Here is a 19,800-nt window from a genome sequence, read left to right as displayed (position 1 = left end):
TTGCCACCATTACTCTACAATCCCCATCCTCCAGAGAGCTTGAAAGTCCTTCCATATGTACATAAGTATAGTGGTACTGATTAGACATACCTGGACATGTGATTCCCTATAATTTTGCATAAAGAACTGTAATTACCTGCCCCACACACCGCAATGTATTCTTGACATTTCTTTTTGTTGGAACCAGAAGCAGAATTATTAACTCGTACAGTTACTACAGCCATACTCAAGTTTATTCTGCCGTGGGACACTTTTTGCCAGCGATTGAAAAAAGATTGACTGGTACGTTATTTTTAATGGTCGATGCCGATACCAATCCAATCTATTTGTATGGCAGAAACTGAAACGTTTAATAATGAATTGTTCTGAAGCCAGAGTAGCCGAGGCCGTTAAGCTCTGCCGATATTTTCAGAGGCAATAATATGCAGGAGCAAACTTACTACAAACTCCTCCAAAGGTTTTATTACAAACTGGATGAGAAAGCAATTTTGTCCTGTTTTGCCCAGTCACTTCTTCTTACTAAAGTATCAAAATGAAAGCTTTATGTGTATTCATTATGCAGCAGGTTGAACTAAAGTTTTGCAGGTGCTCTGACCTGTTATCTCGCTATCTCCGTTCTGCCATGGCAAACAAACAAATACATTTACAGTATTCTACAGGATGATGGCAAGGCAGAATAAAAAATGAAACAATTAGTTGAGCCATGGTAGAAATCCTGATATTTGTTGCTTTTTTTGGAGAGAACTAGTTAAATTTGAGAACCGACATTAGAATATCCCATCCAATAACGCACCATTTTTTCAGAACACTCACTGTCACTTCACCTGTCAGTGGACATACTGTTATAGTACATCCTGCAACTTGTTAGCAATATTTATCTCCACCGTTTAGCTGTCAGTTGTCAGTGAAAACCTTCCTCCATCACTGTCCATCATTGTGCAATAGCTGCTTATCTAAAATACACAAAGTTTTTTCATCCCAGAACAGGTGGAGAAAAAAATGGTGGTTCTTGATGACGGACATATAATGGTACAGGAGGTGAGTCTGTGGGTGTTGGTGCAAAGCCAGCGTATCTCAGCAGGAAGGGCCCAATTTAGCAACAGGAACAGTGGCAGCTTGTGAGACACTGTGAGACACTGTGAGACGGGTAATTGGAGAGACAGGTGTCATTGTGTGGAGTCCTCCAAACTGGAACTTGACCCCATATTACACTTTGTCATTTCCGAAAACCACATTTTGACTCATTATACCCCCCAAACACACATTTTGTCTAGGTTCTGGTATTGTATATTTTTCGCAGAGGCCAGTGGATCTACCATATCCGATTGTATAAGATCGAAACTAGTATCAATAGTGAACAAAGAGGTTTTTTGAATAGTTTTAATGGTCTTAATCTATGCGAAATTAATTTAAAAGTTGTCTAATTTTGCGGGACTTCAACATTAAACTGGCAGGGGGGAAAAACAGCTAAATTAAACTAAAATCAGAATCAGAAAAGGTCAATGAACAGGATTCACACACAGAAACTTGCTTTGGTGATTCAGTGCATCATAAAACAATTATCAATGATAAAACAACCTATATAAGTCACATAGAAAAACAATTCAAATCCATGATGGGGAAACTAAAATATGAACAGTTAATTGTAAAACGCACCAGAATTACAAAACATAGTGAAACTTTAATGTATCAGATTTTTTTACAAATAGGACAGATTTACACTGACCTCCAAACTCAAGTTATAATTGAGCTGTGCAAAACAAAAACCTGTTACTTCACACACAAAAATTGAGGAGGCCAATGGAAGAAGTTTCAAACTGTGGGATTATATAAACAGCCCAACGAATTCAGCTAAGAAAAAACACTTACGAATAGTGTCAGTGGCACGACTGTCAGGGCGTAGTCTCAAAGTGCAGGGAAATCAGATTAATAACAATGAGTCAATGGCAGATGTACTTTTTTATTGACTTACAAATAGATTTGATAACATTCCACCATATCAAGAAGACACACTTTTGGATAACACTGACCTTTTCAATATCAAGGAAGTGTCTTGTGTCAAAGTGAGAAAAAGATCATGAGCAACTCAATGTCAAAGGATACCAATGACCTTAACGCAGCCCTGATTAAAAACACCAAGATTCTTTAATAGAACCCATTGCGCATCTAGTGAATCTTTCCATTTGATCTGTCGGTGTAATCCCTCATTCGTCCAGGCTTTTTCTACTACTTTCCATTTGATCATATATATTTCCACTGTGCTTGAACCACCATGAAACCAATCCACAAGTCAGATGAAATGGACACACCCAACAACTAAAGGACAACTGTAGTTCCTCCCTGTAGAGTCTAAAGTCCTGGAGAAGGCTGTGGCTGAGTAACATGTGGAACACCAAGTCAAACCAACGGCTGCATCCTCAGCAGTTTGGGTTTAGTCAAAGGTAAAGCACGGAAACTGCTAACTGTTTCTTGTTGGAAAAGATTCAAAGCTGTCAAGTGGTTGGTGCAGTGTTTTTAGACCTCAAACAGGCCTTTGATACTGTGGAACAAATGTCTGCTTATACATTACTATGGTAGACAGCAATGCTTCTAGGTCAAGGTTAAATCTAGTCTCCGCCCCAATAACCTGGGGTGCTGCAAGGTTCAGTGTTAGGACCACTGTTGTTTGCTATGTACAGAAACGACCATCTGGACTGCTGCCAGCTCTATGTGGATGATACAGTCATCCATGTGTATCATCCATGTGTCTGCCTTAACCTCCACTCTGGCAGAGCAGCAGTTGACACAGGCTCTGCTCCTGGCTCAAGCGATCCTACTAAGACATCTTTCACTATTTGTTTTTCTATCCAAGTACTCTCTTGAGACAACTCTTTAATACATGCATTAATGATGAAATAACTGGAGAAGTCAAAAAGACAAAATATTCATAAGTGTCATAAGTGATAGACATCTAAAGTTTCAAAGTCAGGTCAGGTGTGTTTGCAAAAAGGTTCAGCTGTTTTAGTATAATCAGAAATGAGCTCTCTTATATATACTTGCCATGATATTCTCACATCTCTCTCTTACTGCCTCACCTCATCACAGAGAATTTGAAAAGCTTGTACATGTTAGACCATTGAAACTGTTCTCTAAATGATTGGCTTCTCATGTGTCATCACTGGTTTCTGGTCTGGTTGTCAGGCGTCAGGGCTTTCTAAGACCGAAAACCAGAGCCCCTGTCAGTGGGGACTGTGTAGTTCCAAAGTTCAGAACATCTTTTGGACAGTCCAGTTCTTCTTTCAATGGACCCAGCCTGTGGAACTCTCTTCCCGCTGACTTAAACCTGCAGAATGACCTGAGCGTCTTTAACAAACCTCTGAGACTGTGGCTGAAAACATGATCATTATGAGTGAAATGCATGTTGTTATTATTGTATACCCACAGAAACTTTACAAATATATATTCCAATTCGTGGTGGTTCGTTGCTATGTCCATATCAAATGAATAAATATTTTAAAAAGTGCACTTGTCAGCCAATTAAAAAAATATTCATATTCTTTTTGATTTGAGAGCACCAAGGCTAAACATGTCACTGCATTTTCAAGTTCACTAAGAGTTCATTACATTTGCATGAGCTCAATGTAATGCATGTATAAAGACAAGGATTTCACACATCACTTTTGTGAATAATTCAGCAGGTTGTCTTTGAAAGGGCATCTGGGGTAAAGCTTTTATTTAAATGCAATTCATTAGCAAGACCCAAATACTGTATTGGTGGAGTTTGAGTCAGATGGATTATTGTGGCATTAGAGCAGCCTACAATGAGGACAAAGTAGATAAAGATAAAAATAAAAACGACAAAAGCTTACACCGAAAATTCCAAACTGCATTGGAGAACATTTTGACACAAAGTTTGATTTAAAACATCCACAATAAAGGCTTCCATAACAGGATGATGCGTTTGAAAATCTCTTCTTACAACCACAGGGATTCCCACATTTGTGCAGAGGTTAAATTTCATGAAAAATCTCTTCCACATTTGAGTCTTTATCAAATCGTAGCTCTTTGTACTTCTACTGTTACACTCCTCAAGAGCTTTACCTTCAAAAACACCGCCATTATGTCCGCGGCACTGAACTGAGTCCAGTCCGCTCCTCCAGAGAGCAGAAAATGTAATAAATACTGAGATGAGAGGGAATGGAAGCATGACAAACAACTACGTAAGGTCTTACTAATGGCCCTTTAGACTGATCTGCGGAGCGTGGGAATGACCATCGACCATCCGTTTAATTAAATCATGTTCAGCACATTTTGTTTTTTTTTCATATTTATACAACAACTATAAATTGTATCTTATTCATGAGCGTTTCAGCAATTTTCTGCCAATTTCTTGTGGTCCAAATTTGACACATGAGACACATTTGTTTCTAATTAAGTTGTGTTTCTTACACATCTCAAGCATGACACTCAATTGTGCAGTACACGTGTTGTTTTGAAGATATGCTGAATCAAGTCTATAGTTTATAGTGAAAATGCCACAAAAAAGAGCTAATCAAAATAATGAAACAAACTTTGCTTGTGAACTTTAAAATCTGGTGATATTTCTGCATTTTGGTGATTCCTTTGTCCGATAATGAAACCTCAACTAAAACATTTAAAGACCTGTTTTAACACAATTCTGTGAGATTGACATAATATTATTATTGTATAACTATTGATACTACAAAAAATCTTGAGATATTCATAGTTGTTAATACTGCGCACCATTTCCTGATGGAACCACCGGTAAAATCAATTATTACATTTGAATCACTCATATTTTCACTAACATTGATATTAGAAGCAGGATATGCAGGGACCAAATACAATCATTTGAGACATTAGTATTGCATCAATTAGATTTGTGTTCAATATTTTCTTTCACAATACGTTTCCGTAGACCAATTGACCTAATAAAGTGGTTTTGAACCGAATACAATAACTAGAAGTGACACTAGCACTAGCCAAAACATTTAATTCTGAAAGGTTCATATGTAAATAAATAATTAATAAATAATAAATATGAGGATTTGTCTGGGGTCAACTAAGCTTTCCAAAATAATAATAATAATAATAATAAATATAGCCGCAAGCGGCAATGATCGGCCCTCGCCACGCCGCCGCCACGCCGCAAGAGGAGGGGGCGCTAACGCGCCCCAATTGTCCTTTTATTACGCCTACTGCTGAATCTGTGAAGCTGTCACATCTTCTCACTTTGTTTTACCATCAAAAAGCAATTTTATTTTGAATTCTTGGCAAAATGTGCGGCTTTGCCGCACAGACACCGTGACTCTTTGAATAAAAATGTAGATAACTTTTGATGGTCCACCCCTGAAGATGAGCCTCACCAAATTTCAGGTTAATAGGGCTAAAGCCCTGGGAGGAGTTTGTGAAAGTCTAAAGTGTAAACATGTTCTGGCGATTTCCCCATTGGAATAACAAGGGAGGTTTTGGTCATTGCTACGGCAACGCCATAACAATTATGACATGGGTCTCATTGACTTTTTTGATGGGGAGGCCAAAATTGAGTTGTGTGTCAAATTTCATAAAATTTCGCAAAACTAAACATTTAACCTCCATATAAAATCTGTAAGGGGCGCTGTGGCTCCAAATTAATTTATTTCACTTCAAGTAGGTTTAGGGCAAAGAGTTTAACAACTGATTCTAATTTGACGCAATTCGGACTTTATCTGCGCAAACGGCAGAAATTTTAAATATGGGAGATTTCTGAAATTCTAGCTACAGTTTGCGGCTTCGCCGCACAGAGACCGTGACAGGTATCAATGTAATTTGGATAACTTTTGATGTCCCACTCCTCAGTAGCATTTTCACCAAATTTCAGCTTTTTAGGGCCAACGCCCTGGGAGGAGTTCGTAAAAGTACGACGTTTGGAAAAACTCCGAAGTCATGTTTAGCCATTTTTGAAGCAATATGGCCGACATTTGGTTGGGCGGACGGCGTTGCCGTAATAATATTTTTTACTTCTCTTGTCACCATCTACCTCTGCGCCAAATTTCATGATTCTACGATCAGATTTTTTTTGGGTCATTTCCCATCTCTCAATGCATTTTTGGTACATTTGGGGGCGCTGACGCGCCATTTTTTTTTATTTTAGAAAAGGGAAATAGCCAGAATGTAGAGAGGCACGATTTTTAGAGGTGTGCAAATTTTTGTGACTTTTCGTCAATGTTCACTGGGTGAAAAATAGGGGGGTTGGTCCCGAGAAGAAGAAAGAAAGAATAATATTCCGATGCGAAAACAATGTTTCCCATTTTTCAAATATCATAAACTATACATTTTCGGAAAACGCTCGCGCTTTCCTACCTCATGGTGTGGGTCCCTGGTCACTGACGGGTACTTTCGTTAATTTTGAGTGGGCTCCGCCCACTTTGTGTTTTTGGCCCTCTATACAGTAATAATGTTCAATTTTTGCATTACATGCTTATATGCACGGAACATGCAAGAGATGGGGAACGTATTCGTGAGGTACTTAGCGCAAATGAGTGCTTTATATGGGGATGACGACCGCTTCGCGGTCGTCATCCCAATGTAAGGTGCTCGTTTAGTGCGCACTTTTGCACGGGCTTCGCCCGTTTACAACGGTAATGTTCCATTTTCCTACTACTAATTAGTATGCACGGGGCGTGCATGAGTGAAGGAGTGCGTTAGTGAGTGTTTGGAAGTGGGCGAGCGCTTCGCGCTCGATTTCGTGCGCACTACGTGCGCACTTTCGCAGCCGTGCTTCGCACGGCCTTACGAGATTAATAGGCCTCTCGCCAGCTTGTGGCGCTCGGGCCTAATAACTTTTATTTATATAGCGCTTTTCAGTGACCCAAAGACGCTGAACATAATAAAAAAGGGGGGGTATTTACAGACAGGGGGGACAAATATCCTGCCATTGCAAAAGTATGCATTTTAATAGTAGTTATTAGGTAAACTTTGCGTGCCATATAAACAAACGAGCGTGCAGAAGGAATTGGAGTGTGCCGTTCCTTCTGAATTCACACAAAGCAGTAATGACAAAGTTTTAGAGATTTGAGAATCTACTTTGACATCCTTTCGAATGCTTGTGCAGCTCTCTCATTTCCCTGATGGCTCTAGAGAAGCTTGGTGTGGCTGGGTGAGTGAGATAAAGTGGTATTTCTTCAGACTCCCATGTGTAGTGGAGTCTATGACACTCTTTTCTATTTCTCACATCAGCGCCTCTTTGACCTTGGCAGGTGTCGTTCACTCGCTGCACAGGTGAGTCCTCTGACAGGCCAAAACTCATGTTTGCAACACAGAGGAAGACGTTGCATCCTTAGATGTTTCAGATATTATGTGTATTGTAATAGCATTGTTCAAACCTTACATTTTGATGCCATTATCTTTTGTAAAGTGTGTAGCAAGTTAACAACCACATTAGCAGTATAATTAGTAGTAGCAGCAGCAGAGTTAGAAGTAGCCAAAGTAAAAACACAAAACCTTGAAATTTTAGTAGCAGAAAAATAAGTGAGGTGAGCCATATATTGAAATATTAATAATAAAATGAGTAATGTTTTGGATATTAGTTATTTATTAGTACAAAAAAGGAAAGTTTCGGCACTTTCTGCATTTGTTTTGTTAATTATTCTGTTGTTTCAGATTTGGTGGTATATTGTTGTTGGATTGACATCAAATCTGAATATCATCATGAATAGCATGTTTTGAGTGTTTTTGCGGCGCGAATCCTGCGATTTGAGTGCCGGACGCTCTGGCCGCCTTGGACGCGTGTCAGAAAAATTGACAAAGCTGACCTTTTTGTGGCCGACGTGGCGCAGCAACTAATTACACTCCAGTGACGTAACTACGCAGTTCACTACCCGGAAGAAGGGCCCAAACAAACCCTGCACCGATAACAAATCCAAATCTTGGCGGCAAATGATGATATTCCCTAAACTCTGCTCACCTCTGAAATCCCCTGCAGCAGTAGTTGTAGAAGGAGATGGAGTAGTGCAAAGAACCAATAACTTTTACATTAGTATGTGCCGAGTAATCACACCACTGCAAAAATGATGTGTTTGGGTAGTTTTCACCGTTAATACAAAAAAACAACTTCCCCTACGACTCCAGCAACCTCTTCAAGAAGCAACAGTCCTTTGCTTGATCTTGAACTAAATCTTATGAGCTTGTCCAGTCCCACACATTGCATCAGACGGCTGTGCAGTGGACTCAGGGCCGCAGGTCAGGTGTCAGATCCAGACAGTCCTGCCCGCTGTGCTCAGGAGAAGCTACGAGACTGCAGATCGATTTCAGAGCAGCCCAAAGCACTTACAGCTACTCACATCCCAGCCACAAGGGGAAAAAGAAACATTTGGTGTGGGTGGCTGTGGATGTTAATAATTGAAATGTTTCTTGGTCATACCAGGTTTATTAAGAGCCGCACAACAAAGCAATGGTCAGGAATATACATTGCTTATTCCTGCTCACCTTATATAGGAGCATTACTATTCAACAGCACATACTCAATTACTTTCCCACACTGATGCAAAGTATGATAGGCGTGATGACATAGGGAAAGAATAATTCATATAAAGTGTTGGTAAAGCAATTTCAATATGTAATTTTCTACAAGGCAGCAGCAGCGGTAGTGCGGTTATTCAGAGATGTATTATAGTATTTTCTGATAACAAAACATAAAAAGTAGAAATTCAATGTCGTTTCAAAGTGGCAAAAAAACCCTCAATAATCCTCCACTTCCAAAGGATTTCTGTCTCTATCTGTAGTGCGGAGCCCCGAAAGTGATTTTAAACGAGGTTCACGTGCACTCGTTGGGTCTGCCTTTTCACGAATTCCATCAGAAATCACCAAGTCACAGGAGAGCCCGGTGTGAGGCAGGGGCAGATACTGTGTTCTCCGCTCCTTGAAATATATTAATGGCACTGTCTGAGTGTGGAGATCCGGGGGCTGGAAAGGCTGGAAAGGCTGAAGAGGCTGAGCGCTGACCGGAACATCCCATACTTGAGAGGCTCCCCGGGGGTCGCTCATGCACATTTACTCACGGCGGGCACCAGGTCGAGCTGCCCTTTTAGCACAGCGGCAGTCACACGGCTGTCGGGGCGTGGACACGGACTAATACATGTGCTGTACTACACAGGGATTCTCTCATAAGTGAGGAGCTGCGAGGATTCCGACTTGTGTGCATGTTCAGCAAGATGGTGTGTGGTTAGAGGTGGGCAGTATATTGAAATTGAAGATGTATTGTTTACAGTGAAAAAGCTAGAGAAAGAGCAGATTAAAAATAAAAATGACTGTTGCAGACTTACAGATAAGGGTATAAAGTGATATTTCTGCACTTTTGCGATTCATTTGAAAGAAATTGCATATTTGTCTGATAATTAAACCTCAATTAATACATTTAAAGACATGTTTAAACACATTTCTGTTGGATTTATTGTGTTATCTGGATACAAAAAGAAATTGACCAATAGATTTTTGCCAATATTGCCCACTACATGTGCTGCATATAGAAGAGGAGTCATTTAAGACAATTGATTTGAAACATCAGTATAAATCTAGGTTTTTAATAGGTTTTATAAGACTTAACACATATTAAACACGTGCTAGACAGGGACTTAAGACGGACTGGAACAGGACCTACATCGAGACCAAACACGGATCAATAATGTAGTGTTTGTCTCATAAATCTGAGTCTAAGAACAGTCTTTAATAGGTCAACAAGTGCATGCAGTAAAAAAGTATTCTTAATGTTCTCACTGGCAAAACCCAGATTGACTTCAGATCTATTGCAACATCTCTTTTGGTGAAACGTTCTGCACCTTTAATATGAACTAGATCAGTTCTCAGTTGGACACATGGGAAGTCTTTCATATCTCTTGCCCCTCCATCCCAGGGACTCAGAGCAAAGAGCAGGTGTGCTCCTTCCCTTTATCCTGTATATTTTCATTCACTGGATGTTTCAATGTCCTATTTCTGCAGGAGCAAAAATCCACTGAGCCAGCCATTTTTCAACAAACAATTACCTCTAAAACACACACTGTCCCTGCTTGTCCTCATCTGCTTTGTCAGTCCTCCGCTACCTGCTCCTTTATCCTTTTTTATGTTGCCCAGACCCAAAATGCTATTGTTAAACCATTCAAAACATGCCATAGCAGCATAATACAAACATGTACTAATGCGAGAGCGAGCGGGTTCGTGAATACAAATGATGCCAGACAGTGAATGGGGGGGAAAACTAGCTTTGTATAATTACACAAATGCTGAAAGTAGCTTTATAGATATAGGGCAAGCTTCACTTAAAAACAGCATTACCATCTGATGGTGCTTTGAAGAAAATGGCTTCAAGACTCTGGACAGAAATGACTGATCATGAGTCACTGACATATGCAAGCTAATGAGAGTTCGTAGACTTTTGCACGACAACAAATGCGCTCCCTTCTTTAAGCGTATTTTACCAACCGCCCTAACATACTGGAATAAGTGAACGGAATCAGATTGGTGTTCTTCACTGGCTTATGAGCACCATAAGCGGTCAATGTGTGTGTGTGACGCGCTGCGAAAACGACGACTAAGTGTCCTCAAGGATCAAATTGAATAGGCTGATTTCTATGATAAGTGCCGTTTTAAACTTAAGATTCTCAACAGTTTTGTCCACGGGGAATACTTTTCACCAGCTTTACAGAATTGTTTGCACCTATGCACTGTATGAATGGTGATACGGCTGAAATCTACCCAGCTCCAATACAACTGCACCACTGTAAATACATGAATGTAACACCTTTGAGGCTATTTCAACCCAGGCCATATAAATACTTCATCCAGTCCATAGCGGTTCATTGCATTAAATCAACACTTTTTAGTAATAGCTTCGTGATTCAGTGCTGCCCGGTGGTCCGAGTGGTTAAGGCACAGCACACGTATGCCAGGGGTGCAGCCGGCCGCCGTGTCGCAGGGCAAAACATCTTGAGATTCATGATTCAAAAGTTACTGTATGTACTATATGGAATTCCATGCGTACTTTATTACTACAATATTGCAAACACACAACCGCACAGACCACTCGAAGCTCCCTTACCTTTCTTTCCCTGAGGCACCCTGCAGTTGTCGTAGAGGCAAGGTCCCCAGTCCGACCAGGGGGAGAGGAGGCAGTGGTGTTGACAGGGTAAGGAGCAGCTCTGGACGGCAGAAGGAGGCTCTTCAGCGGCACACAGTTTGGCACTCACTGGCCTGGACACTGGAGGGAAAAACAAAAAACAAACAGGAGCATGTGAGAGGTGAGGGAAGAGAGTAGGTGAAAGCATGATTTTCAAGTTGATCTCTTTTCTGCACTGTCAGTATGTGGGTTTTGCAAATAAAAGATTCAACAGCCCATTCTGAGTCTTGAGTCTATTCACCATTTCAACCAGAATCTGTAGTTACCAGCAAAAAAAAACATGGATGTTCCTGACTTATGACCAGTTGTGGAGGTACCGTATGTATCTAATTTTGGGGAAATGACTTCTTGTGTCTGTCCGCTTCTGTTCTGATATCAGTAAAGACTTTCTTCAATCATCTGCAGTATCTCAGGATCAAGTCAAGCCTCACAAAATGCAACTTGTGAGGATCAAATGCTGTTGTGCACATCCGAGCAGAGGGATGAAAGGTATATCTCCAACCTCCACATTTACCTTCCCAAATTTACAGTGCTCTCTCTGTGTCGACCCAAAGCTTTGGAACACGTTGCTCCAATATCCTCTCCACAGTGGAGAGTTTGAAGTCCACTATACATTTTTCAGTATTTAAAACAAAAGCGTGGCCTACTTTTCATTTCGGGATATACATTTTTATCAGATCAAAGCGAGTGAAGCACGAGCTGGAGCGAGGTGAGTGATAAATAACCTGTTTATGCATGCTAACTTGTGGGAAATAAAGACAATTGTTGTTTCAGTCAGATGCACATTTGAGTTCACGCTGTTGTTTTACTAGTGCCAGTGTGTGGTGCGTCTGGCCCTTTACGAGTATTCTCATAGAGCTGTAATTGTTTTAAAATGCACTCTCAGCAGGTCTGTGCTTTACATGTGTTGAAATGAAGAACCCGCGAGCGCTATGCGGCTGTTAATAATCCAACTCTTTCTATATCAGGTTAATTTAAGCCATTATACAACCTATAACATGTTGGCATAAATGGCTTATGTTTCCTGCTGCCATCTGTGCCCAGCTTGCAGAGCATAACAACCATTTTTCTTTTAATTTGTGGGAATGATTTGGCTTAATCGTGGGAACATTTTAGCTAAATCATGGGGATAAATACTATTTGATGGGAACAAAATAGAAATTGAGGCCACAAATTAGAAACTTCCTGCACCTTATGTCATCAGAAGGGCTCCGTAATAAACTAATGTTAATGTAGCTCCAACAACAAGAATGCACCTTTTTTTTCTTTGTTGTCTGTAACTTATTTCATTGCAAATTCACACAACCGGAATAAGAGTGGGGCAACTTTCTGAATAATATCACAACACAGATTTGTAAATGTTTGAGGGAACATTTGCACGCGGCGTATTCACTAAAAGCTTTTAATGCATTGACTTGATGGAAGAAAACAGCACAAAGTCTTCTTAATGGTGTGTTTTTCAGGTAGTTCAGCTCTCTGCTTTATTTCACCAGTGACCCAAAAACCCATGACATCTTTACTGAGAGCTGAAGCTAAAGTTTCTTATTTATTGTAGCGTAAATGCTCAGAGGAGTATTGTGAGAATGCAGTGCAGTGGCTGCGTGAATAAACTGCTACTGAACTAAGAAATGGGGAGTGGGGAGAGAGACAGAAGGGCCAGTCCCACTCGGAGCAGATCATAGGCAGTGCAGACAGCTTTACACTGAACGAACGGGAACTCGGCTCTAGCCACAACAATGATTTATTCAATGTAATATTCCATTTTGATGCACCTCTGCACATCATTTAGCAGCAAATTTCCATTTAAATGAGCACTCTGGCAAGAAATCGTCTCCGTAAATGTCCGGCACGCATTTCGACACACTCCAAAAGTAATTTAACATGGTGTTTGATCTCCTTTGAGAAAATCAGACTCGAGATGCAACGCGGAGGCAAAAGTGGAGACTAAATTACACGGCTTTGCTCTAAACTGTAAATACAATAAGAGTGATATTGGATGAATAAAACACATGTACTGTGATGGCGCTGGACATTTTTACAAGTTCAATGTGGTTTTATTCTGGTAAACAACGGAGGATTATTTAGCTCACAGCGCCACAAAGTTGGAATTGCTGAATATGTTTTTGTGGAGTATTATTCAGGTAACATTTTGGACCCGGAGCCATGCCTGGAGTTTGGGGGGAGCCCATCTAACTGACCCGTGCCAATACAGCCCCAAGCATCCTGTGTCCATGGAAACAAGTCTTTGGCAGCTTACCTTTGAGCTGTAGGGACAAGGGTGGTCTACAGAAGCCTAGCAAGATTTGGTCAACAATTTCCATTTAAAAGCAAACTCTAATTTAGGAGCAAATCATTTTCACAATATTGCCTTTTTAAAAAGCATTTAATAGCAAAGTCTGGACAAAATTAATAAAGTAACGAGTTCAGTGCTATGTTTAAATGATAAATGAAACGCTCAACAGTTTTCCCTGGATCATCTAAAATTGAAAACATGAGTGTTTTGGGGTTATGCTCCTTTTTGAGCGAGGTTAAAATGCTAAACTATTAAAAAGAGAATCAATGAGAGTGCGGAGCAGCAGCAGCGTGGAGCGTGTGTTGAACCAGCACGCCTCCACAAGGAGTGAAAACCAATAAATGCTTTAATAAATCATCTTAGTAACAAAGTCAGACTTGATGACGCCAATCCCATGGACATGCTGTCAGGGATTTATTCATTCACCACTGCAACAAAAATCACTCCTTTGTTGTTGGTTTGACGCCCGGTTTAATTTGACTGTGCGTGTTAAAGGTGTAACTTGTCTCACCGTCCACAATATGGCTTTAAACTTATCTCCGTGGAGACAAGCACAGCCAGGCAAAGTTACAGGTCAGATCTGTGGAGAGGCATCCCTACTCGTAGAAACAAAATACACGTTCGAGCAATAAATCAATGCTAGATAGTGAAGTTTAATGTTATACTGTGGAACATTTCAGGCAAAGCGATAACGTGTTCATGGAGACAAGCTGGTGCCAGACCCTACACCAGAAAAGTTACATAGTGCATCTTTAACTTAGCCATAGTCATCCAGCTGAAATTAAACCTACAATGACATATCATCCTACATGTTAGTGCTTGTTGTTATTACATGCTTTAATGCAGCACTTTATGATGTGTTTTATAATTTCACATTCTGAAAAACTGCTCTGGGAGTTCTACAAAACATTTTTACATTATGTTGTTAAGTGAAGAGCTGTGGAGCAGTTTTGCACCACTAGTAACGTAAGCGACATCCATTTCCAGACTTAGAGTTTGTAAAGGTCACCGTTTCAGTGGAGATCCCCTGGGTAAATATGTGTGTGAAATCAATGTTTTACTCTACACTCATCTCTCCAGGCGCAGCGCTGTGGTCAACTGTAGGTCATGGTTCAGACTTGGCTTGTGATAGTAATGAAAACAGGGCCAAATATTAATTTCTCAAATGCACTGGGAATATGAGACAAATAGATGATGAATCACCTGTATTTATGACCTTCCCCAAACGCCTCCATTAACACGCCGCATTTAACCTTTGAGTCACACCCCCATGTTTTCTCATAAGCACCTTGCAGCGCACACCAGAAAATGCACTGACCAAAATATATGCTGCCGAAAGCTTAAATCATGTGTATTTTTTATTGTTAAAGTAATTTTGAATGGCAATGGGGCCGCACTTTACAGCATATTGATAGTGGTCGGACTGACGTGCTTATTGAAAGTAAGTTGTGGGTTAATTTGTTGTTCAAGTAGTTTTGGGTCCTGCACATTGGCACACAGGCCTGTTTTAAAGAGACCGGTGCTTTTCAATCCTTTTGCAAAATGTACCATTGCAGAAGTGGAATTGAGGACAAGCTATACAAACCTGCTCTAAAATAAGACTTAAGCACTAAACCAGGACAGATGCATAAATTTGAAACCAGAAGAAAGCAGGTCTGAATTAGGATTAAGCAGTTAGTCTCATTCAAATGTAGTTAACTTAAAGGCGGAATGGACGATTTTTCAGTGATTTGAGAACTCAGTTGGAAGTGCGCATGCCACTCCCCCGTGCACATGCCACTCCCCCGTGCACATGCGCACTCCCCCGTGTGGACTGATACAACACACACGTGCGTTTGTTTATTAGCGCAACGGAGCGCATCGCATCTCTCGTCTCCCGTAGATTTCTGTCCACTTCTGCGTCAGCTCGAACAGTCTTTCTCCGTCTTCATTTTGCCCCGTACACTGAGGGAACTATATTATGATAGATCCATGCGCTTAGGCACGCAGAAACGTGGGGACGAGCCTGACGCGGCTGCAGGTGAGCGGTAGGTGCGTTTTATGATTGATACGTGGCAGGACTAATGATTTATCCACGCCACGAGGAAATATGATAAAAAAAATTGCTGAAAAAAAATCGTCCATACCACCTTTAATGATGTTGATTGAATGAATATTTTACTGAAAATTATAAATATATATCCATAGTGTTCTGTAAATGTTATCATTTTAATCCCTGGCAAACCTGTAAACAAGGGACAATCCCTGTCTACACAATAGTTATTATATATGACAAATTAAAATACATCACAACACCTTTAGTTTTTAAGACAAGACATATCAATATCAATTTGAAACTATAATTGTAAGAGTTAAGATAAGATTAGTTACTGTCAAAATCTTGTTAAGTACAGGATTGGAAAGTTTGGCGTGTTCTTTATGCATCTTTGAAAGCCTATATGTGGAGAAAGCAACCTGAACAAAACAATTTAAATAATTAGTTTTGCCTGTAGTGCCTAGCCTTAAATTAATATGTCCATTGCATGTAAACTGTCCTTGTATTCTAGTTGAATTTTGTGGATTGATGACATTGACAGAGGGCTTCCTGTTAGTCTTAACTTTTCTTCACAAACGGCTACTAAACAGATATAAAACTATGACCTTTTCTCCTACCTGTAATAAATATTTAACAAAGAACGATTCCACCAAACTAAATCATAGCTACAAAAACTCAAAAATTGTCTTGCTCACAGTAAGACTTGAGCATAATAGAACTAAAACTGGATAAATCATGGCTCCTAGTACTTCAAAAAGCAGACAATTATTGCACAAATGACTGCAGTAGACAGTCAAATGATCAATCACATATCAGTTTTAAACAAATATGCTTTCAGAAGTGCACTGTGCTATACCACTCTTACACACCAGTTGCTACAGCCACAGGTCTCAGGCTAATACCGGTGCTTTATCTCTGTGAATAAGTGGAGCATCTCTTTATTCAGCGTGTGCTTGCACTGCGCCTTGGGTCAGACGAAACAGAGGCACTTTCTCTCACCCTCCTTCCTGTGATGCGGAGCAGAGTCATCAGGGATTTGGATGCAGTAGGTCTTCCTCGTCTGGATGCCTGCTCCACATAACGCACTGATGTTGGCCAAACGTTTGTCCTGCTGGCTCAGTAAAGGCGAGATGCGACACTCTCCCCAGTCTGTACTCCGCCACACAAACCTGACGAAAACATGTCTCTATTAGAGCTGTAGGTGAAACATGGAAGTGAAATCCTTCTTTAGTTTGACAGGGAATACCAGAGCTCACAGAAAAGAACCAAAGCATGCGTTTCCCAAAGAGATAACCGACACACCTGTGCAGCAAAACATTTCACATGAAGTACCACCCTCTGTTACACTTTATAATAACTGGAGTTTTAATAGCCTTAATAAAGCTTCAGCAAAGACTTGATTCATATTGAACATTTTTATGGGAAACGCAATGAGTAAAAATCTGTTTTCCTTGAGTACCCTGTCAAATGCAAAATACAGATTAAACAAACAAACAGGATATCCAGAAAAAATGGCAATAAAACATAAGTAATAAATGAACAAGTACATAAAAACACACATACATCGGCACTATGGGTAATCCTTAACCAGTGCTTTGGCATAAAATAATTTAATATAAAGAGGCTATGGTTTATCCACAGGCATGGAGAAAAGTTGCTGAAAGGCTTTTTTTCCTGATTCAGTATTGACTCGATGCGACTGTAAAATAAAAAGTCTGTGAATACTTGATCTGATGATGTCTGTAAAATAACCAGGGGAAATGCCAGTAAGAGCTTTATAGACGGGCACAATGCAGTGCTGCGCTCTTCTTGCATCCTACATTAGAGTACTGTATCCTTCTCCTGTAATGAACCTTAATGCTGCGTGATAACCTGAGTTCAGAGGATTCAAGACTATTGCAGTAGAATGCACACATATACATATATATAATATCACCATAATCAGGTATTTACTAAGCCTGAATCATTCTTACAAACTCGGGTGTATTCACACTTGCAAAAACACCACATAAAACTTGGGATTAAACTGAACTAGACCAACATTAGTTTGACCAAGACCAAGACTAGACAAGGTCTAGACCAGGACTAGAAGGGACCAAACCAAGTCTACGTTAGGACTAAACCTGGGCCCAAACCAGGATCAAACTAGGACACACCTTAAGTCTCTGTTCATGCATTATCAAGACAAGATTAAGTTGTATTTATTATAATGCAGCTTTCCAAGTATCAGCAGATCTTAAGCCAGACTATATCAGGATTAAAATGTGGTCTAAACATGGTCTAAAATGAGACTAAACCAGGTCTAAAATTCAATTAAACCATAGACAATTCTCACTACTACACCAATGTTCTGTGCATATTCATATTTATGTCTATAAAAGCTTATTCATGCTTTTTTTCATGCCTTTTTTTCAATTCATTGATTTTCTGATCCGTTTTCTGACCGAAAATCTTCAAACCCAAGTCGCTGCTGACTCCCTTCCAATGCTGCTGCTCTCATTCTCACAACTATCTTAGCCAAATTGTTCAGTTATCTTTGTATATTTTGGACTCAATACATGGTAAGTTGGGTGGACTAATAGGAGTAATGCATTTAGTACAAAGCAAAGTTACACTGCATGTTATTTTTCCAAGTGGTTTAAAGTCCTTGGCAGTGTGTTCTTGATGTATTATTGTACCGTATAAAACAATATATCACAATTGGTGTGTTCCCTGCAGAAAAACTTATAAAACAAAAGCTGTAATGGGTGAGGTGAGAGTAAAACATGGAGTAATTACAGCGGTTAAGGGCTAATGTTTTCAATGCCGAAGCCTCATTTGTTTATTTACATGCAACAATTCACAAATAAAATGATAAATGGGAGCATTTAAAAATAGATTACGTGTAGCCCACTGAAAACAGCACAGGCACAGCTACAAAGGAAATGAATCCGTGATGACTACAGTGATTTCCAAACTGGTGAGCAAATGTTTGGTTTCGGATATGGGAGGGCAGTGGTGCGCAGCGAAATTATATTTGAGGAGTTTACCACAACAGCAGCCTGTAGTAATCTATCAAAAGCTTAATTTCTGTAATGAGTTTCCCTCCTAATCATGTAAATCCGCCCCTCTGAGGCTTTCCGAGTTGATTTAGCAAATAAAACAAAAAACGTACCAACAACGGGGGAAATAATTCTCTATTGACTACTTTGTTGACAGGATGTTGTATTAGCCTAAGCCGTTTTACCTCAAATAGCTCCTTAACAATGAGGCTCAATTGACGTGAGGTTCAAGTCATTATCTCTTTTCTAGCATGGCATGTCATGTTTCCCACCGGTATGCAAGCTTATTTTGGGTTTTGCGAGATAATTGAGCAAATCTTACTCAAATCATGTGTATCAGACGCCACAAGGCACCTGCCATAAATATTCGGAGGAAAAATGAAATTCAAATTTGCAAACACATCTCTACATTGTGATGATGAACAGTCAGGAAGCAAATACCTGGGGCAGTGTGCTAGCAAGTCTCCTAAAATGTTACAGGCTTCCTTCTCTTCCAGGGCGGGACACTGGTTGCCCCCGCCGACAGGGATCTGGGTCATGGTGCGGGTTCGAAGTCGAAAACCAGGAGACAGGTCAGCGGAGCGGCAGGTTTTAGAGCAGGGAGTCCACGACGACCAATCCGAGACCAGGCAGTGTCCGGGCATGATGCAGGACTGGAAGGTCAAAGGAGGCCGGGTCTGGGAGCACAAGCTGAGCGAGAGAAGACATGGGCTCTAATTAATTACTTTAAAAATATTCAACCGTAGTAAAGGCAATTTAACGGTAGAGTCTGTACAAGTGGGTGTATGCAGGTTGAAAGCGCAGTAAAAGTGTGGCTTAAGGGTGCACTTTTCTGGAGAGGCTTCTGACCTTCTTGTCTCAATGGAGATGTTATTTCTAGGAATGTCACGGTATAAATTTTTTGTGTTATGAGTACTGTGAGAAAAAAAACTGCACGATTTAATGATTATTTACGATTAGTAGTGAAAAACTGTGAAATCTTCTTTCATTTCCATTGTCTGTGCCCCGAGTTTGTGGCCAGTTTTATGAAATCAAACTTTATGAATGACAAAGTAAAGGTAAAACAGACAGTCCCCTTTAAAATGTAGGCGTATTTTTGGAAATATAGTTTTAAAAATACTTACTTTTGCTTCTAAACTTGTCACAATTATTATTTAATTTGTTACGATATTATTGTGACCTTAATAATCCCGATTATAGATGAACTGAATAATTTGTTATAATAATATCCATCCCTAATTATTGCTTTGCACCTGGAAATATATCACACTGTTGCTGGAAA

General features: G+C 40.1%; 1 protein-coding gene across 1 annotated transcript in view; it reads right to left on the bottom strand.

The window, feature by feature from the left end:
- Positions 1-19,800, bottom strand: part of thsd7ba (thrombospondin, type I, domain containing 7Ba) — a 274,964-nt gene that overhangs the window by 121,280 nt on the left and 133,884 nt on the right. Inside the window, exons 5-7 of the mRNA XM_072443961.1 lie at positions 18,960-19,208; positions 16,477-16,646; positions 11,072-11,230 (exon numbers count right to left, since the gene is read on the bottom strand). Coding sequence (XP_072300062.1) covers positions 11,072-11,230; positions 16,477-16,646; positions 18,960-19,208 — 578 coding nt within the window. The remainder of the gene's footprint in view (positions 1-11,071; positions 11,231-16,476; positions 16,647-18,959; positions 19,209-19,800) is intronic.

This window comes from Eucyclogobius newberryi, unplaced genomic scaffold, assembly GCF_026437365.1.
Source record: "Eucyclogobius newberryi isolate DKJ021-1_F unplaced genomic scaffold, fEucNew1.0.hap1 SCAF_14, whole genome shotgun sequence".
Classification (NCBI taxonomy): domain Eukaryota; kingdom Metazoa; phylum Chordata; class Actinopteri; order Gobiiformes; family Gobiidae; genus Eucyclogobius; species Eucyclogobius newberryi.
The sequence above is the reverse complement of the archived record's forward strand: the minus strand, read 5'-3'. Positions and strand labels throughout refer to the sequence as shown.